This window comes from Bradysia coprophila, unplaced genomic scaffold, assembly GCF_014529535.1.
Source record: "Bradysia coprophila strain Holo2 unplaced genomic scaffold, BU_Bcop_v1 contig_138, whole genome shotgun sequence".
Classification (NCBI taxonomy): Eukaryota; Metazoa; Arthropoda; class Insecta; order Diptera; family Sciaridae; genus Bradysia; species Bradysia coprophila.
Genome location: NW_023503409.1, coordinates 9,906,993 through 9,928,996, shown reverse-complemented (window position 1 = coordinate 9,928,996; position 22,004 = coordinate 9,906,993). Strand labels below are relative to the sequence as shown.

General features: G+C 35.3%; 2 protein-coding genes across 2 annotated transcripts; both read right to left on the bottom strand.

Annotated features, from left to right (window-relative positions):
* Positions 1–1,788: 1,788 nt before the first annotated feature.
* LOC119074058 (transcription factor MafB) lies at positions 1,789–3,213 on the bottom strand. The gene is made up of 3 exons (XM_037180010.1): positions 3,029–3,213; positions 2,823–2,899; positions 1,789–2,487 (listed from the first exon to the last, which is right to left on the bottom strand). The coding sequence occupies exons 1-3, from the start codon at positions 3,047–3,049 to the stop codon at positions 2,244–2,246; spliced, it is 342 nt and encodes a 113-aa protein (XP_037035905.1). The 5' UTR covers positions 3,050–3,213; the 3' UTR covers positions 1,789–2,243.
* A 6,553-nt stretch (positions 3,214–9,766) lies between these two features.
* On the bottom strand, positions 9,767–14,802 carry LOC119074012 (glycine-rich cell wall structural protein-like). The gene is made up of 4 exons (XM_037179947.1): positions 14,699–14,802; positions 13,017–13,078; positions 12,611–12,948; positions 9,767–11,280 (listed from the first exon to the last, which is right to left on the bottom strand). The coding sequence occupies exons 1-4, from the start codon at positions 14,714–14,716 to the stop codon at positions 10,082–10,084; spliced, it is 1,617 nt and encodes a 538-aa protein (XP_037035842.1). The 5' UTR covers positions 14,717–14,802; the 3' UTR covers positions 9,767–10,081.
* Positions 14,803–22,004: the final 7,202 nt, after the last annotated feature.

Here is a 22,004-nt window from a genome sequence, read left to right as displayed (position 1 = left end):
TTTGTTGAATGAATCGATCGATCGAAAAAGAATGTAAGAAATATTGCTAAAATAACATTTTTTCGATAAAAATATTGATCGATGAACACAGTTATTTCAGAAAAACTTGTTACGCAAGTAATCTGGTTACAACATACTTTTAGAAGAATTAGCAACACAGAATTGTCGGCCATATTTATTGTAACAATAAACACTTTATGGCCACACATTTCGTTGTATTTTTCACTTGTAACACTAAATGCTTTTGCTTATAATAGTACAAACACTACACTTTGTTGCACATTTTTTTGAAAACATTAAAAAGGACTAACAAAATAATTGCACAAACAATGCGTCTTCATCGATACTAACTGCGAAAAACTATTCAATGTCAACATGTCACCAACGCAATTGTAACTACTGTTGCGACAATACTAATGTAACACAAGTGCTGTTTTCGGGATCAATTTTTTAGTAGACGTGTAGCGTGTGAGCCGATTTCGTCAGCACACTAGATTTGTTTGTAAACGTTTTATCGGAAGAACAGATTTATTTTTGTTTTGTTGGTTTATTGAGATACTGAATTTATGTAGAATTTCTGAAGAACAGCTGTGTAATAGTCAATTTTCGCATGAGCAGGCAATAAACCAGAATACGTTGGATGCTGCGACGTAATTCATTGCTCTCGGACACAATTTTGTAGAACTCGCAAACTCACTCGTGTTTTTGAGCAACAAGCTTCGGTGACTGTTTTCTCGACAAGTGTAGTTGCATACCTCGCCGTCGGCTCAGATATGCAAACTCTACACTTGCCTCGAAAACAGTTACCGAAGCTTGTTGCTCAAAAACTTACTCGTGAGTTTGCTCGTATCACAAAATTGTGTCCTTGTGTAATGAATTACTTTCGCAGCATCCAACGTAATCTACTATTCCTAACATTACTGTTAGGCAGATATCACAGGTAATGCGAAAAAATATTTTGTGCATCCGACAACTGAAATACGACCTATTTTGCCATGATTTTTCATTAAGAAATGTCAGTTTTTCCCGAACGTGCGGGAAAAAACTTCATTTCTTTACGATTTATAGTGCGGGAATTACATAAAGAATTACATGAATTTTTCTAGGACTATACGATTGATTAAATTTAATATGGTGAATGTGAAGTGTGTATGTTTTCAAGTAAATTGATGTGTTTTGTCTATTTCTGTTGTCCGATGCACAAAACGTTGTTCGTACCTCGACAGGAAATGGATTTTTTCAGCACACGTCCTAATTTTCTGCCTGGTCATTTCCTGCCTTGGTACGAAAAATACTATTCTGTGCCTTAGAATCATAGTTCGACGTATTTCGTCACTGCACCTACGATCGAAAAGTGATTGCTAAGAAAAGCTGAAATTGTTATGTTTTTGTTTTGTTTTTCGTCTCATTATGATCCTTACGGCACAGAAAACGCAGTTCGTGACTCGTGACGAAAGCAGAATTTTTTCAGGACACGTCCTGAAAGTTGAAAAATAAAAATCTAGATTTTCATTTGTTCAACGAAATTTTGTGGGGTCAAATACAAACTGCCAAATCAGAAAACATGTCCTTTTTCACTTTTCTGTCCCTGTCTCGAATTTTGGTTCAAATTTCTTGATACAAATTATAACGAAAATTTGGGAAAATATTTTCTCAAAAATTCGCTCTTATGACCAGCACTTCAAAATAGTTCAAAACGGTATCAATTTAAGAAATTTTGTTTTTTATTCAACAAGTTTAACAAAATTAAACAACAATTTTATGGATGACTTACATTACATAACATATATAGCAGCGAACATACAACAACAACAACAAAAAATCCAACTTAAAACATAGTGACATTGTTTACGCAGAAATCAAAGAAACAGATGAAAAAAAAGAAAGTTTTTTCTTCTTTAACAAATAAAAATATCAAAATTATGCCCACAAATGACATAACACCCAATTCAATCTCAATACATTTATTTGATATGCATAATATGAGAGTGTCGATGAGTCAAAAGTTTTTTTTTTGTTTCTTTCAATTTCAATTTCATTAATATAAAAGAATCAGCATTTTTCGCTTGATTAACGTTAAATTAAATTAAATAAAAGGAATTTGGCTTTAAAAAATTGCACATTTCGTAACTTTTCAACAGTTAATTAAAGTTAAAAATTAAATTTAATCATTTTCAGGTATAGACAGACAGGTAAATGTTGTTCCTTTATTGTATATCAACGCATTAACTCAATCCTCTACATTATTTCTTAATGAAGGGATGATGGAATTTCTTCTTCTTGGTGTGAGACTTTTGCGGCCATATAATTTCGTCGTCATCGTCATCATCGACAGCAGCTACAGAGCGATGGGGATGATGGTGATGATGAGGATATTTGTATGGTTTGTGATGAACCTCTTCATATTCATGTTTTACTGGAACGTGCTTGATTATTGTTTTGGTGTGGTAATGCGTATGATGTTTCACGGGAACGTGAATTCGAATTCTACAAAGAGAAGACAGAGATGTGAGCTATATTGAATTCACAATAGGGCACTGCCCTATTAGGGCAGTAACTATTTTTGAGAAAACATTTTCTCACATTTTCCTGAATTTTCACAAAAAATGTTTTTTTTTTGAAAATTCTGGAAAATGTGGGAAAGTTAAAAAAAATATATTTTCTCAAAAATAGTCGCTGCAATAAGCACTGCGTATAACACGGGACATAAGATCTAGGAATTGATTCACTTAAATTCGCTGAAGAAAATCACTAAAAAGAATAGTTCAAAGAGGTTTCAGTGAATTAACTCTTCAATATTAGACCTAGGTCAGTTATCATACTTGGATCGATCTGGTACTGGCTTAGCAGCTGCAAATATTGTCACAAATATTAGTATCACCAGCGGTATTGAATACATCTGAAATTAATCGAAATTATTTCACTTTTTGAACGCAAAAGTTATCAATTTATCAATTCACACAACACAGAATCACTTAATTACTCTCACTGTCTCTGGTCAACTTTAATGACTCCATTATCCACTTACATTTTTAAAATGATCTGCCATGGTTAATAGTATCCGATTAACATCAAAATGAGATAATTTTATTACACAATTTTCGCAGACCGATTATCGTGTGATCACAACCACTTTTCTTGATGTGACGGCTCAATTTAAAAAGTTATGAGAAAAAAAAACGTTTTTCTGTTCAACTCTCTCGAAGATCAAAGATGCTGTGCAACGTGGTTTTTATTGAGTGTTGGTTAAATATGAAGATTTTTTTTCTTCTACTTTGCGCTGATGGTCGATGGTAGTGGAACTACTCATATCAAATTAAAGAAATTATGATTTCTTTCTGACTGAATTCCCATTGATTAGAGGTTTAAGTCCGTTGAGTTATTTCATTCTGATACGGAAGAAAATCAACTTTTTTATTGAGAAGCAAAGCAATTAAAAGAAAAATCGGAAAACATTTTCAGTAGCTGGAAAGAAATAGGGGGAGGAGGTTTAATGCATATTTTTGCTTAATATCTAAACATTTTCGCGGGTATCGTTACTATGGATGTGTCAATATTCGAAAAAAAAATGAAAATTTCTTCTGAAACTTTAGTCTACATCGACATAGCCAACATTAATGTGTGTAAAATGGTCCATGAATCATATTTTTCTAGTAGAACGAACTAGTTCAGATATGCAAATTCGAGGATAAAGTAAAATTTTTGCACCTTCAATGGCAAAGAACCGTTTTTGTTACTGAATAAACGAATGAAATTTTTAAATTTCTACCATCAGTTTCTTCCTGAGAGGTTCATCTTGGCTCAGCCGCACAAGAAAGCACGGTCAGGTTGGATCTGGTGCTTGATCATTATTTTATCAAAACTTTTTCAACTGATCTGCTAGTTGTTAACGTTACCGTAATTCATTCATATTTTGTGTTTATAAAGATTGTCGAGTTGAGTAGACTGCATTTATACGTTACTGTTATCTCACCTCTCAGAAAAATTCTGAAATTTATGCCCAAGACATGCAAATTATGTTTCGTATGTGCAGTGTGATTAACATTATTTTCTCCACGTAAAAAGCCATGAGAAAATCTATGATGACAGTTTGGTGGAGAAAATGTCTATTTTCTCACCTCTTGTTTTGACAGGGGACAAAGAAGAAATTTTGTCACCCTAACTCTTTTTTGGAAAATTTTGTAATTGAAAAAGCATTGTGTTCACCTCGGGAAGAAAATTGGAAATTTCAACTCAAGCGATTCGCTGCCCTCTTTCCTCAGACCGCAAAACTTCGCTCTCGTTGGAAATTCCTATTTTCTTCCATCGGTAAACCAAACATATAAAAAATATATATTATCGGTAAACCAATAACTATTTTAGAACTTTGTATTGGAAAATGTTCATAGATTAGTATCTACAAGCCCAAGAAGAAAACCTGTAAATTTCTTGCATCATTCCATTATTTTGAGTCTCTACCACGGCGGTAATTGCAGTATTACATGAAAGTGTGTCTTTAAACATATTACCTCTCGTCGTTGAAAACATAAATCTGTTAATTTTAAGTATGAATGAAACATAAAAAGAAGTGTTAACATCACTCACATTTATGATGCTCATTAAATTTAAATATTTGTTATTGTTGTACGGAATATAAGTAAAAGTTTTGTGGCTTTTTTCTCTCCAGACAACTCTTTGTCATTAAGTACGGTAAATTTACGCAATTTTACATAATTATATGAAAACTAACTGTGTGGGATATGGTCATCGATGTACGCATACGGTTTGCCTTACGTATAGTACACTGTTTTCTTTTTTACATTAACCAAATTATTGTTAAAATTGGATTCATCTAAGGAAAGCATTTGTATGTACCACATATGTTAGGGTGTCAAAAAATTCAACCGATGAGAGTCGGCTGGACATAAGAAACTTTGAATCCAATGACCATACAACAAAGGGTATGGTTTCCACTCAACTAAAAGTACTCCGTGAGAAAGCCGTGAACTGTTAAGTAAACAAAGTAAAAATTGAAAAAAAGTCATTTTTGTCTCTCTCACGGAGTACTTTTTCGTAAGTGGAAATCAAGCATAAGAAGTAAAAAAGATTCTCGAATTCATGCTGTGTAAATGTGTCCCTATGCAAATTGACAAAACTACAACAAATTTCTGGCACCCTAATGTATATCTTCGAGGTATGTTGATCTCGAATCAATAAACGCTGCCAATGAAATTCGTTTTCAATATTTTTATTAAAAATAACAATCTCCGCTTTAGGAAATAATGATCCATTTCCTCTGAGTTGCAGCAGTTAAACGTTGCACGGTGTAACCACAATGGATTGTTGTCTATAACAAGTTCATTTTTTTGCATGAAATGAAAATAAAAATAAAAAAATTCACCCCATACAAAAGCTGCACGTCTATAAGACGATAGGCACAGCATACCATACCATTTATTGGATAAAAATTGCATTTCAGATCTATTTTAACATCATCGGTATAATTATAATGCAATCAATATAATAAACCAAGTTCATTGCAAACAAGTTTCCGAAACGAATCTTTAAATATGTTTGCGCATTGTGTAATTATGTGCGATGGAAGAAAAAGTTCGATTCGATATTCATTTGATTTGAATGTATACTTAGTACGTGTATACCGCGAGCATACACATAGCGAAAAGATTTCCTCATCACAAACATATCGATATATCATGGTTATCAATTCGACATATCTGTCATCATTGCATTCAAATTGTTCAAATTCATCTGCTGTGATCTTATTTCGTCCGGAGTTTTGTTTTATGCTTAGCTTTTCATGTTACACGGTTACAGGGTGATCATGAGTTTAAACATCAAAATCATTTTGAATAAGACATGTTGTTGGAAATCTCCGTTGGCTCTTAGAGGTGCTACAAGTTTTTTTAGTACTTTATTGTCGTGAAATAACTTCACTCTGGTAATTATCTATGAAATGTCATAGCAGTGAAGTTAGTTCACAATAAGGCAAGGACTGTAATTTTAATTCACGAATCCACCTGAAACCATCGGTTGATATACTTTTAGTGTTTATAAATAGAATTTTATTTTTTAATTTTCAACCGGAACATCTTTACGAATGGATTATTCTAAGCTGAAAACGCAGCTAAAATCGCTTATCAGGCAACGTCCTTCGTTGCGATTATATCTGTAGGACAAATCTCCAAATCTGAGATAATAAATTAATATTGGCTCACCTAGTTTGTGTGTATTACGTAGGTGGAAGCACGGGGTTTCAGGGGGTTTCGAACATTTAGTTTTTTCATGTTGCAGATATTGCAGTGTCAAATTCTGTCCAAGATGTGACATATTTGCAAGGTATTGGCCTTTTTCACAAAGCATAATCAGCGTAACCTTCGTAAAAAGAATCTTGAATCTGACAAGAGCACGTGTGCCAACGTGTAAAAAACAAATGTTCAAAACCCCCTGCTGAACCGTGGCGATCCTCTTGTCAAACGGACAGTACATAAACAAAGTCCATCATTTATAATGCATAATATCAAGAGCTTTCAGTTGAAATCATTTTTTTCTGTTAGATAAACGTTTAAATCTGGTAGCAAACACAACTTACTCATGGAGATGACCTTATAATCCAAAAAGTTTTTAATATTCATGTGCTTCAACAATTCCTTTACACTCAACTCGATTTTACTACCAGCCTCAAAGTATGCACGGTAAAAGCTCTCGCCGTGTCTGAGGTTCTTATATTCACATTCAATTTGTTTTGAAAAAGTTTACCAGTAAAGTGTGAAGTCAACATTGCACGAACTTTCAGATGAAACGTTAAGGTGTTTCTACCTGTCTTATTTGTATCTCTCTTTTATTGGAAAGTTGAGGCTTTATGCATAATAGAAGAAGACTTGATGGCGCTCTCATATTAATAAAGACACTGCGATCGAATAAGCAACGATTTTTAGACCCGTACGAAGTATACATGGTCTTACAGTATTGTGGTGCACAGGCGATTTTATCTGTACGTTTGTTTTTCGAGGTATATGCCTATCATTTTGTGCTCGTTGAGTGCTGTCGAATGAGCCCTCACTCGAGTTTGGTGTTGTTCAGGTAACAGAGAAAAACTTACTTGAAAGTATGTCATGTGTCATTTTTGACATTTGGCTCAGGATGGATACTTAACATATTGGAGTATAAATATAATTTAGTGCTGGCAAATGAAACCTGTCCCGAGTTTAATGCTGCCTGTTGATAGAAGTTATCAAAATTTTTAATTTCGTATTTGAGGCTCGGTAATGTACTCATTTAGTGCTGGCGAATGAGCCCTCACTCGAGTTTGGTGCATAGTGCTGCCAATATACCGGAGATATTACACTTTTACCGTAATCTTGAACGAATTATTTATTTCACATAGTTTAATAGCATCAAAGTCGAGTGAGGGCTCATTCGCCAGTGGGAGGTGCGGGAAAACAGGAAAATTATAACAACAACTTTCACATCGGTAACTCTTTACAACAATTATTTCATCTGAAGTTTTACATAAGAAAAGCACCTGGTTACTGATCCACAAACCCAATTTTTAAAGATCATAGATTTACTGATTGGTCTAGTTAATATCTATCTATGTTTGACACGTAGCACATCAAGGTAAAAGCTAGGGGTTCAACCGTGTGCATTTGCTCCCCTTGCCGAAAGTAAGGATATTTGGAGCGATGAAAAATGTTAAGAATACACTTTTTGAATATTTTATTTATTGCGTGACATCACATGAAATCCACAATTGAATTAAAAAATAAAAATATTCTTTTAGAAGTGAGAACATCCTTCGAGATCATCTCTCAGTAGCAATAACTACCACTCCAAGAAGGCCAGTATGCACCACTCTTGCTGCAGCAATTAGACTCTACAGGAATATACGTATCCGAAATGCATCCACATTTTTGCTCATGAACGTTGCATGTCATCCCTTCACAACAATGGGAATCGTGAACACAGAAACTACCGGCAGTGTTTCCGTTACAGACACAGTTTGACCTGTCATCACAGTGATATCCATCCGGACAATTCACTTTCACGGAATTCGTATGCCACAATGAATTGGCAAGTTCCTTCTCCGCTCACTATAACGGGAGAGAGAGAGATAGAGAAAATGTTTGTAAATTATTATAATTAGCAATCAGAGAAGTTATTCGACGCTTACCGCTCAGGAACAACCCCAACACTCCGATAGTAAGTAAACATAGTCTCGCGGTCATTGTAACTGCTGTACGATTTGTAGTGGTATAAAATGTAACCGAAACTTCGTCAAAATTATGAAAATCTCACATTTATATACCTGACCTGAGTCAATTGCTATTATTAATGAAAACATGTTTACAATATCAATTTCAATTTCATGGCGAGCATTCTAGATTTGCAGCAGCAGAGACTCATTTAAAAAAGATTAAGTATGAACAGGATCGCATTTCCAAGTGCACTGAATTCTCTTTGGAATGTTGGTTTTCCAGGTTCCAGAGACTAATAAGACAACACAAGATGTAGAAAATATAAAGAATTTATTCATAGACAACCGAATAGATCCAGTAGTATAAACGGACTAACTAGATTCGTTGTAACTTAGCAAATCGAATACTAGATCATGAAATTGTAAAACTAACATGGAACATGAGACAGTGCTAGTAGCTGAGCTTAGTTGAATTGCTAATAACAAATATTCATACAAATACAAATACTCATTGAAAGCTTTCGACGAATTGCACTCGAAATATCGAATTAATTACACCCGCTGGAGCAATCACGTTCATAATTGAAATTTGATTTTTTGAGCAGCAAATCGTTGAGAATATGTCCTAATACAGCCCAAAAAATTTATGATTAAGAAGTTATTCAAAACCACGTGCTTGGTAATTAACATCAGTTATGTATGCACTATTTTTGAAGTTATCAATACTAATTATTCGAGTTTATGCTGATTCCAAACCAAATATAAAGCATAGGGCATGTGAATCAATGAAAGTGTAAAACAGGTATGGTCTATGGTCCGCCCGGAGGACATAAAAATTTGATTTTCGTACTTAAACGCACTCATTTTCATATTATTTTGACATAAAATGTGAGTGCGTTTAAGACGAATTTGCCGATCGACCATACCTGTTCTAGACTTTCATTGATGTGAATAGCTCAATGAATGTGAATGATTGATTTTCGAAAAACATTGGACACATTCATGATACATGTGCAAGGACCACAAGAATGTTTATTAATTGCTCAGACGGCAATTTTAAGCATTTGCTATTTACTTATCACTTTTTGTTTCCAAGACCATTGCTAATCTGCAATACAAAATAAACCTCGCACTAGAATAGGCAGAGATCTGCAGAGATATTTGCGAAATCCTTAAGTAGTCAAAATGTTTCGTTTTACAGAATGAATTGCCAGAACAATTAGAAAGAGGAACGATCACAAAAAGAAGCCGAGAAAAAGAAGTTGGCCGAGAGGTTGGAAGAACTGACTAAATTCTTGATAAACATTGGCTTGCACCAATCAATTTGTATCGATGAGTATGTAGTGGTCGCCGAAGACTAAAATGTTGAAAAGCAATTCAAAATTGATGCCATCAGAATTAATAAATAAAAGGGAAATTAAGTCGATGAATTTTTGTCGAACCTATGATCTGATTACAACCAACACTTGGGCTAACATTTCAAATTTTCCATGTTGATCAATATCCATGAAAGAATTGATGAAATTTTACTCGATGTAGTTGATATAATGATGAATTTGAGTGGATTCAATTATTTTTTTTTAAGATTTTTATTGAAAGTAATGTTAACGAAAACGTAACATTTTACAAGCTAACAAGTTCTTACAAACGAAATAACAACTTTTGAAACAAAAGCTTAGTTACGAATCTTAAAGCTACAAACACACTTAAGCACAAAAAATAGAGGAATGAGGGAGGAAAAATAAAGACGCTAGCGGTATGATAAATAATGTACAGAAGGGTAATGGAAGACTAGTTTTATGTACAAGGTAGTGTCCTTTGAAAAACGGACATAACAAGAGATGAATGATGGCAATGCAAGTTTACGAATACAATTTTATGGATTTATCAATGGTGCAAGCCGACAGATGGCTTCGGGTAATCGTATCCTTCTGGAGCTGCTCCTAAATGTCCCGAACTTTGCGTATGATGCCCTGATGGTGCATGACTGTAACTATCAACTCCTGTGTAACTATCGCCCCCAAAACTGCTTTGACCAAGAGAGGAAAAGCCTGAATTGCCTCCAATTCCACCGCCCAAGCTGTAGCTGTCATGGCCAGAATTACCAGCATCGTGACCACTACTGTAGCCACCTGATAATCCTGATGATGCTTCGAATCCTCCACCACTGTATCCTCCGACATCTCCATGTCCGAATCCACTTGAAGCAACGAAACCGCCGCTACTGCCATGTCCTCCAACACTATAACTATCATGTCCACCTCCACCTCCGCCCAAATTGTAACTATCGTGACCAGCGTCAATAGAATTGCTTCCACCGCCAATGCTGTAACTATCTTGACCACCTCCTACGCCACCCAAACTGTAACTATCTTGTATCCCTCCTCCGCCAATTGTGTAACTATCATGTCCTTGCCCACTTCCTCCACCTACACTGTAACTATCATGTCCTTGTCCACTTCCTCCGCCTACACTATAACTATCATGTCCTGAGTTGCTGTAACTGTTGAAGCCACTTGCATAACCACCGAATCCACCTCCAGTGCTCAATCCACCGTGAAAACCACCAGAAGTAGAACCGCTGTGACCACCATGATCGCCTCCTATTCCACCAGCAACACTAGCAATCAAAAGTTCTTCCTGGCCAATACCGTGTCCTTGCTCTTCATGTCCACCTCCAGAATGACCAACACTAAATCCGCCTGAATGTCCTCCAAATCCACCGCCTAAATGATTTCCTGAACTGAATCCTCCAGAATGGCCACCACCAAATCCACCAGAATGTCCACCTCCGAAACTACTAGAATGTCCGCCTCCGAAACTGGCAGAATGACCACCTCCAAAACCGCCAGAATGACCACCTCCGAAACCTCCAGAATGACCACCACCGAAACCGCCAGAATGACCTCCAGAATGACCGCCGTCTTGAACAACAATTATTTCCTCATGACCACCGTGACCACCGCTTCCACCATGTCCACCAAATCCTCCGTGACTGCTATGACCTCCGTGACCACCATGACTTCCATGTCCACCATGACCTCCGTGTCCACCATGACCATGACTTCCACTGCTTAAACTACTAGCTGTTGAGTTAAAAAAAAAGAAAAATTAGCAAAACAAATCTTTCAATGCTTCGAATTTTAACAAAAATTCTTTTTGTATTAATTAATGTTGCTGACTATATAGACTACTCCAAAACGATTTTTTTTCCGCAATTTTTTTGCATAAAGCAGCTGAATATTCACAATGAAGGTATTCGTATCTCAGCCAAAAAAGTTGAGACAGAAATGATTTTCACTTTATAAATTCTTGAAATATGTTTCTGCGCCTTTTTCCACCCAAATTCCACATAAGATGCCCACGCACCTACGACGTTTTGGTCTCTGTTTATACGAATGAACAATGGAAGCTCCTCCCACTTCTCATTGTTGAAAAGTAAACGGAAGGGTAAACCAAAGTTCTGCGCTAAACAGATGATTTAAGTTTGTGACCTTTTAATTACAGTAGTATTGTTCACCCAGTTCATCCAGTGTTCACTTATTCAAAGAATTTTTTTTGTCAAACTACATTTTTTAACCTTAAACGAGTCGATTAGAGGTATTTCGCGTAAAGCGAAGTGATTAGAGTTTTCAGTTTCGACCAAAAAATAGTTTCGCGTGTGCAGTTTCTACCTAAACAAAAATTACGACTAATTCTCGGAAATAATTCTGTCAAAAGTGTTGGTGAGCTGTAAATTTGATTTTTATAATTAATTTGGCTTCAATTGTGGAATTTGGTGTACGATTCCCCGAATTTACTTGCTAAGAAATTCCCTGATAATTTTACATGCCTGTTGTGAAGATAGTCGCAAGTGGCACATAAAATATGAAATCATTTTCACCGTTAATTTGAAAAACGACTTTTTGGCGGAAATGTTTTAAATTAAATGTGTGTACGTTTCCGTCAAAATGAAATAGTGGTGGAGGCCCTTAAAAATGGCATCATTAGTTAAAGTCATAGTCTTTTTTTCCTGACAATCTGCTTTGGAAGGACAATATGAAAACCAAATTCGCCTTGAAAAGTACGGCGATAACAATATAGTCCTTGCTTTATGTTGAATGCAAAAGACCAAGAGAGGAATTTATTAGATTCGACTTAACAAGGCGAAGCCGAATCTTAAAAAATTACACTTTCCATCACTTAGTGCAAAGTTTGCAATTAGAGATAAATGAATTCGTTGGGAGAATGGAGAGAAACTAAACGATAATTTCGTTTTTAAATAAAGCAAAGAATTGATTAAAGGGGAATTTACCCGACTTAGTATTGTGACGATGGATAGAATTTATCAAATGTATGTGTTTCTTATTTCTGTTAAGATACACGATATGACGACAACTTAGAATTTAAGACAGCCGTTACGTAAAAATATCTTACCTATTGTTGCGATCAGCAAATCGTCGTTACCATGACCACCATGCGAATGTCCTCCATGCCCGCCATGCCCGCCATGTCCGTGTCCACCACTTCCATGACCACCAAATCCACCACCACCACCATGTCCATGACTTACATGGCCGTGTCCATGACCATGTCCACCTCCACTACTTAGAAATCCTCCGATTAGGCCTTCAGCAAAGCCGCCGTCTCCGCCATGTCCGCCACCTCCATGTCCACCGCCACCGTGACCATGGCCATGATCGTCGTGTATGATAACTTCTTTATGGCTATGCGTTTCTTCATGTAGTTCTGGCAAGTGAATCCGAATATGCACACTAAGCAGAAACAAAATTATTGTCAATGAGATCCTCAGATCGATCTTTACTGAATCAAATAAACTTACTGTTCTTTGTCACCGAAGGTGGCACCAGAAATACCTAAAGTTGCTGCTAAAGCACAGGTGAACTGAAAACAAAAATTAATTGACCTTAGTAACGAAAACGATTTTCAATTAAAATAATGTCAAAATTGTAACCTAAAACAATTTAATTCAGTATAGGTAAATAGCTGGATGTGAAGTCGTTAATTTCAAAATGACCACAAACGTTTCGTAAGTTGAAGTGCTCATCAAATTGCGTGTGCAATTGATACATTAAGAGTCACCACATTATACTTATTATTATTACTGTAACAGTATGATTCGGTTTCGGAAGTAGAGAGAGGTGAAAGGAAGTGAATTATTTTCGTTGTTTATTTTTCTCTTCTCAAATTCGATCGTTACGTAACACAGGTTTTTTTTTCATAGTTTGCTTTCGTTTTCGTCTTCGTCTTTGGCTTTGAATTTATAGAAGCATTCAAGTAACTAAAAACATTGTACCTACGGCTTTAAAGTTTTTTTTTATTATTTTGTTTTTATTTTCATAAAATTTCTTTTTAATTAGAGCATATGGCATTTGATTTGACTATCATCTCGGTTATGCTTTTTTACGTAAAACATTCTGTCATTGAACTTGCTGACGCGAGATGGATTACGTGTCGGCGGTTTTTCCTCAACCAATTTCTTTAAAATGGAAATTAAAGATAATGAGAAGCCATTAAAATCGAACCAATCAACTTTTAATGGTTTTAATGAGTCAGAATCAAAATTGCAATAGTTATCGATTTCAACAATTAATTCCATTCGACAATAATTTCCAGTCATGGTCAACTAATAGAGAAGCAAAGTTTTTAATTTCATCTCTAATTATATGTGACAAGGAATCCAGCGAAATCTGTTCTCCCTCTGCATTATTTGTACAAAATTTGTGGGAGGCATTTTCACAAAATTTTCCGTTTCTCCAGATTTTCTTACAAATTTTCCATAAATTTTTTTTGGGAAATTGGAGAAAAAAATTACCAAAAATTTTGAGAGGTTTTTCTAAAATGGTCTCTTTAATGAGTTAAGTTAATGCGTAGCTAACCTTTTTTTTGTTTGCTCATCGGTTTAGCTGTGCAATAGAAAGCACGATAACATACCCAGCGTTCTTTAAAAGTTTATTTATTTCGGTACATGGCCTTAAAATTCATATACTTCATCCCTGTCCCATAAACAAGGTCGGTTTTTGACCCGTCCATTTATTTCTATAATTTATTTTTCATTGTCAATGCACACGCTCTTAACCTAACAGATTCTGATCTTTTTTTGGTTAGAAATTTAATTTTAGACAATTTCCGAGGCGTCTACAGAATGTTACAGTTTTTTTTTTAACGAGTTCAATGCTACGAGCGTAACAATAAACATTTCGAATATTTTCGTTAATCCATTTAACTAAGACTGGTCAATTCATCTGGAACCCTTGACCATTACACGGGTATTCACCTAGCTTCGACTATATCCACAGATTAAAAAATCAATCAATCAATCAAGTGACTTGATTAGTGTTCGTTCACCTTAAATACCAAATAAATCCTCAAATACAATGTTAATCACTGACTTCGATAATTTTTATTGAATCACATTTCCTGCATAATAAACGCTGACGAAGCACAACATATAAACAAATCTAAACATAAATGCAAACATTCACCGATGCAAAAGGTACTTACTATAAGCCATGAAGCCATTTTCACAAAAAGTTTTATTCAACCACAACACGAGAAAAAAGAACTTAAATCTACTTGTTAATCCGTTCACTACTCGAAATGAATTGAGTTGCCAATTTTCACCGAACCAGCTTATATACCCATCGCTATACTATGCGATAATGGACCGGGCCATTGAAAAAAAAAAATATATTTATCATCAACGGAGTGAAATGTGTATTGTAAGATCGATATTGATGGGATTTGTATTGCCACCACGTTACCTTTTAGCTAAACGAATCACTTTTTACATAGGTAAAGTGGTGAGGCTACAATGCTATACATGAATTGAAGGGGAAGGTCTATTAGAAAGAAAAGAAAAACTCCACCGACCAGTTCACCTTATCCACACTTTTTCGTCTCCTTTTTTGTGTCTAAGATTGAAAAATGCCGTTGGGTCACGGTCATGTGTCATTGATTATTATTATGTTTGAGTTTGACGAATAGTTCTCGTAAAAGCTTTCTGTTTCATTAAATTTTATTATTGAATCGACGTCGGTACTACCGACTCGGTAGCGAATTGTTCCGTTGATTGTTATGTTTACAATTTTACAATTGTTAACGTTTCCTCAACAAATACAATAGGCAATGTAAATTTCTCAGTCAGATGACAATCTTTCTTCTTTTTTTTCGTTTAATCGAAGCTAAGAATCTGCCAGATGGATTACCTAATGCTTGTTGCGTAGAGTTCAATTGACGACCCATTTGCATAATTGTTGTGTTATTAAAAATTCCTCGCTCATCGATATCCCGATCGTGAGGACTTTTTTTTTAAATGTATATGAGTCGATTTCTTGTTTATATTTAGCTTCATATAAAGAATGATACATAAATAGAGCAAAGAATTAGTTCTCGAAGTACTCGTTCGACAATCGAGTCGCCACAGGTCAATAGTACATTATACTGTGTTTAAGTGAGATGACCGAGATGGAAAATCAACTCAGGGTCTGCTTTCATTGATAATACAATAGTATTTTACATGACTAGGGATAAAAAGATGAAAAGTAGAGTTTTCGTGTCAATTTTGTTGATCCGAGGCGAAGCCGAGGTCAATAAACACACGAAAACGAGGCCTATTTTTATCCATAGTCAAGTAATGGATTTTACATGCTAAGGGCGTCGAAAGTAGTGCTTGAAACATGAACAGTACGGTTTTCGACGCATGTAGCATGTAAAAGAATCTGACAGCAGACCCCGAGATGGAACAATAGGTTGTCGTTTCGCCATCTCTCTCACTTAAACACTCTATACACCCTGAAAACTTGTGCTTCCAACTGCTTGATAAAAACATAGTGAACAAGATAATTTTTATCCATTGGTTATGTCAATACTATCCCTAGGAAAACTACTGTCCCAAAACTAGGAAAATTATTGTGGTAAAACCGTATATGCACAGCTCTGCTCCTAGCATGAATATAAGAAATATTCGGAGACTATGCAATAAAAATAGGCCTTGCATTTCTGTCTTACAGACAGGAGGCATGACAGAAAATGTTGCAGGCTTTTAGACGTTTAAAAAATGAGTGTTCGTGCTAGTAGAAGTGCTATGATATAAGTCATAGAAAATTTCATTGTCGTACTTGTGGAAAAAGATGGTATTTTGACTGCGTCAAAACGAAGTTTCTTTGCTAGAGAGAGAGAGTATTGGCTATGTGGATCAATTAGACAACACAATTATAGGTACTTAAAGGCAAGTGTAGCAGTTCAGTACTACACTGTAGTGCCCGAGGAAACATCTCTTAGATGATTCACATAATTAACCAAATGTTAATCAGGCCATTAACAAGTGATAAACTCTGTTAATCGTCGTTAGTTAGCTGCTAATCATAATAAATCAACATAAAATAGCGATTAATCAACGTTAATCACCGAATAATTCACTGATTAGTCGAGATCAAACTTTTGGTTAATCAAAGTAGTTACTCCGAGGGAGAATTTCAAGAATTTCATAAAAACCAGTGAGTCTGCCGTCACTGTTTGTTATCGACTTGTTAATGTTCTAATAAATATTAAAATAGTAAAAATAATGAAGTAAAAGATTTTCTACCTAAAATCTGTTGAAAGTAATTAAACACGACAGAGTAAAGTTAACCAGGCAGGAGCGCTTGTTTGACTAGGGACCTGAATAATCTAGTAGCCCTTGATATTTTGCGAATAAAATTTTTCAATTTATGTCAGTGTTCATTTGAGTTCATTTTTATCCCATGCATTAGGTCCCTTATTTGACGTTTCGAAAATGAACCGCTCCTGCCTGGTTTATTTTACTCTGCCGTGAATTAAACAATTGAAGTAATAGACAATCGTGTTGGTGATAAGCTTTATGAACGATCAATCCATCATCTTTACCAGCTCATAAGAAGAATGGCACTTCATATACTCATGTACTCGTACTTTCCGTTTCAATATGAACTGGTTTTGCAGATTATACCGGTAAGTACGGTGAACAATTATTTCTCTATTCGGCATATAGATAGATGTTGGTCGGTATGCATTATTATTAGTGGTTTTTTCATTATGCCTTCATCATATAGATGACATGATAATTTAATGCAGACAATATTTTATTCAACACAATAAATATTGTTAAATTGCTTTTATTAGCGAAAATCTGCACTTTTATAAAAGTACCAGAAAAATAAAATTGAAGAAAAGAAAAAAAAAACAACCAAAATACCTACATAGAGCAAAACACAACCCAGCTGCATGTAGAGCAGGTATTTAAAAGAACTATCCGGCATCATCGAATAGGAAAGTTGGAATTCATTTAATTAAAGAAATGTGAATTAAAATCTTTAGCATAAGTGAATGGTGTTGAGAGAGAGACTATTTCCCGGTCTATCATATGCTTTAGATACACAAGTATTTTGACGAAGCAAAATCACTTTACATTTTAAATGCATTGCTGTTAAATGTAAATGCAAAACGATCGAGTTGATTTTTTTATTTTTATTTTTCAATTCTGGTTTCGCAGGAGATTAAATTTTATTGTCTTAAATGTAAATAATATTTATGTTTTACATGTACGTATATACGGCAATTGCTCGTATTTGCAGTGTGAAACGAGTGCAGAGTTGTGAATATATCTCGTTATTTTATCGGTAATCGTTATATAATCGCTATTTTATACGGTAAATGGATTCGATGACAATTGCCGTCGTTTATTGGGATTGATGCTCTGGTGAATTGGTTTCACATTGCATTGTTCTAATAAAATTGATTTGGCATCAGTCATGTGTTTGATGTTAACACTGTTCATACTTAAGTCTTTAACAGGCTCTGACAATGGGCGTCTCTTACTAATGTTAAAACTAATGAAGTAATAGATTTAGTAGATGATAGCGTCAGTCAGGACTTTATCAGGACATATTTTCTTGCGTATTTACTGCTGAGGCACAGGCAATGCATCACAAACATGCTTTTTTTTACGAATATTTAAGTTGTTTATAATGCCTTTTAATAAGACTGACAATTCCTGAGATTCAGAGTTCGAATTTGGGTATTTTTGCAAGCTTAAAATAATTATCATTTATTTCAGTCATCCTATAGTAGTTAGAGTGTACCTGTCACATTTTTATTTTATTACTATCTATTACTATCTATTACTATCTATCCTCGGAATAGGTCTTTGCTATTCATATAACAGGTAAGGTCAAGTCGAACGAGATCACTTTTTCATTGCCAATTAAATATCTTAACAAAAATGAATGCAAAAAATGTACTCGCGAGTATAGTGCGGACAACACCCCACATATGGTCGAATCGTTTCTTTCGTTGAATTTCATGCAAAATGTGTAATTAAAATTTTCTTTTGTTGTGATGTGTGAAATGAAGCAAATTACTAACTCTAATTTGTTTGACAAGTCGGTGCTTTCCTATTGAATTAATTGATTATGCATTGTAACATTTATCTTCACTCTTTTTTTTGTTCCGTAAATGTGTGCAGAGCGTACGTACACAGTTTTAATTTGTTTTGCTTGGCGGTAGGTTAATTTCAAAAAACGATGATTTCAGTGTGAGCAGACCGACTTTCCTCACACTTTTTCTTAGCATTTTTTTAAAAATCGCAGTAATGATGAGATGACAATAACAGAAGCATAAGTCGCAACAAAAGTTTGCATTGGATTTATTCAAAGAAATTCGGCTGAAATGATCTCTGAGGATATCCTTTGTGACATTATTTTGACAGATTGTCCTATTTCTTCTAATCTGCACAACCTTTTCCTCATAGACAAATAGTGCTTTCCGAAATAGCCCAATATGCATCACAAGGTTTATTGGCCTGTTTTAAAGTATAATTCCTTCCAACGGATTCAGTGCTTTAATACACTCTTGTCGTATGCATTAATTGCATGTTACGTTCCTGCTTGTAGATTTTGTTGTTGTGGCAAGTGTTGCGGTTGCGGGACGAGTCGAAGCCGAGTGAAGTATGCACACTAGCCGAAGAAATAAATGTCAAGCAATCAAGTAAGTTATTTTACGTAAAATCGATGGCGGTAAGTGCCATCTCTGTCACAATCACAAACAGTGAAGTAAAGTACACCTTACCGTACGCTAAGATGTAATTAGTATATTACAACCTATGATCAAGTAAGTGAGTCATGACTGCATGAGTTTGAATGTGTGCGTGAGCATATATAGGTGACAGGAAAAATGCATCTCCCATAAACTCATTTCCCTCAGAGGGATTCTTTTGAAAAACAGCCTACCGAAATCGGGCGTGTTTTCTAGTGGAACTTTTTATAGGTACCTAGAAAGGACTTCGACCCTAGAAGCCAAAACCACTCTCAAAAAAATTCTTCGAAGCTTTTATGGCTGGGTGAAAGGTGATCGAAAACCGTAAATTTGCACTTTTCTTACCAAAATTTCTCCAGGTACACGAGCCGTACAGGGTCGTGTGGGGTGTCATTAGAAAGGTAATCACATGTACTATTGAGCCGAATAGAGACTCATTGGCTTTAAAATTAATCCACACTGAAATATGTCCAGTTGAAGTCTTCAACAGAAAACTTGCACTTTTCCTACCAATATTTCTCTAGTTACACGAGCCGTACATGGTGGTGTGGATATCATTTGAAAGGTAATTTTATGTGCTTTTGGGCCAAATAGGGTCTTATGGGGTTTGGATTCATATGCGATGAAATATGGGCACTTAAACATTTCAACTTCTCATATTTCATCGCATATGCATCCAAACCCCATAAGACCCTATTTGGCCCAAAAGCACATAAAATTACCTTTCAAATGATACCCCACACCACCATGTACGGCTCGTGTAACTGGAGAAATATTGGTAGGAAAAGTGCAAGTTTTCTGTTGAAAACTTCAACTGCACATATTTCAGTGTGGATTAATTTTAAAACCAATGAGTCTCTATTCGGCTCAATAGTACATGTGATTACCTTTCTAATGACACCCCACACGACCCTGTACGGCTCGTGTACCCGGACAAATTTTGGTAAGAAAAGTGCAAGTTTTCGGTTTTTGATCACCTTTCACCAGTCACAAAAGCTTCGAAGAATTTTTTTGAAAGTGGTTTTGGGTTCTAGGGTCGAAGTCCTTTCTAGGCACATATAAAAAAGTCCACTGGAAAACACGCCCGATTTCGGTAGGCTGTTTTTCAAAAGAATCCCTCTCACGGACAGTAGCTGTTAAAGTTGCAAAGACCCCCATTGCTATAAACATATGCAAAGTAATTGTTTGGAGATTTCTGTACTTTTCCCAACCGTCGTGGCCTTTATAATATCCTTTACGAAACATGACAAGCTTTGCTTTCTGTAAAAACCTATGCATTTCCTGTTCCACAATCATCGAAAATCCACATAACGCAGAATGTGGCACATAAATCTGAAATTATTTTATCAGGAAAGACTATTTATTGATGTTGCAACGACATACGGTTTTTACCATAATTAATTTAAAATTGTGCTCGGAAACAGCATCTTTAAAAAAGAAATGCGCAAAAATTTCTCATACCTGCGCTGTGCGTGCGTATATGCAAAACAGAAATTTATGTTTCTTCCGTTTACGTTTTTGCCATATGCAGACGCGCTATATGAAATAAAAAGTTAAAAATTGAAAGATTAAGTAATTTCGCGCATGCAACAGCGGCGATACATTGACCTTTCCTCCAAATGATTCACATTTGTGTAATGAAAAAGGCATTTCCCGAAATTTCATTAGAAATTTTAAATAATTTGATCTACAAGCTGGTTGTATGTTGTGTTGTATTCAACATCGAAACAATAAGACGAACGAAAAAAGACTGTTTAACTTGAAATCACTTTCATTACTCTCAAAATGATCTTTAATTATAACCAAAGTTAATTTAAAAATTGTATTTTGATTCTCTCATACTGGCTGTTATGTAACAATAAAATTATTGGCAATGTGTATACCTATAGACAAAGTCAAAGTCGGCATGCGAGATGCTTCCTAAAAGTGTAATTTGGATTGGTGTGTTGTGTGGTAAGGTGTTACAACTTTACGTGCTACTCGTTAATTTTGAAAATTGACTGTGAGCACATACCCAAAAATTGGTTCCATTGCACAGAGAAATTACTTTCCTTTTCTTTTAACGGGTTTTTTTAACGATTGCTCTTCTATTATTTTGATTATTATTCTCACAACAAATCCGAACGTACGCATGACTTGAGTTTAACATGTGTATGGGACACAACCAACGTAATTGATCTTGTCGCAGCTATTACGAAATGTTGGTGATGGCAGCAAAGATCCAAATCTATTTCTTTATTATGATTTCCATTAAAAAATATGACAAAGTTGAAGATACGTGATAGTCTTTCAATCTAAGAAAAAAGTGACACCACAAGTCAAAAAAATAGCCACTCCCACGTTCATTAGTTATTTACATGACAAGGGATAAAACTTTGAACAGTCCAGAGGCGAAGCCGAGGTCAAAAATCAATCGAAAATGTGACTTTTCAACTTTTTATCCAGAATTTTGTAATTTTATATGGTTCTGCGCCGAAAATGGTTCATTTTAATCAATCAAGCATTTTTTCGGTGCCCTTAGCATGCAAAATAATTTCGTCACAAGGTCACGTTTTTGCGTGGTTATTGCTCTCGGCTTCGCCTCGAATCAACAAACTTCACGCAAAAGGTCAACTTTTCCTCCGTCCTTGTCCTTGTGACATAAATATCTATTACGTGCAGTGATTCCCAAGCCAGTTCTCTTCCTTTCCCTGGTAATGTAATAGGCCACTTTCGAACCTAGGGAAATCAAAAGCATGTAAAAAAATGAAATAGTTAT

Coding starts and splice junctions, on each gene's coding strand:
- LOC119074058 (XM_037180010.1), bottom strand. CDS start 3,049: ATGGCAGATCATTTTAAAAAT. Junction 2,900..3,028: donor TGGCAGATCATTTTAAAAAT/GTAAGTGGATAA, acceptor GATTAATTTCAG/ATGTATTCAATACCGCTGGT. Junction 2,488..2,822: donor CCAGTACCAGATCGATCCAA/GTATGATAACTG, acceptor TTCTCTTTGTAG/AATTCGAATTCACGTTCCCG.
- LOC119074012 (XM_037179947.1), bottom strand. Junction 12,949..13,016: donor ACCTTCGGTGACAAAGAACA/GTAAGTTTATTT, acceptor GTTTCTGCTTAG/TGTGCATATTCGGATTCACT. Junction 11,281..12,610: donor TTTGCTGATCGCAACAATAG/GTAAGATATTTT, acceptor TTAACTCAACAG/CTAGTAGTTTAAGCAGTGGA.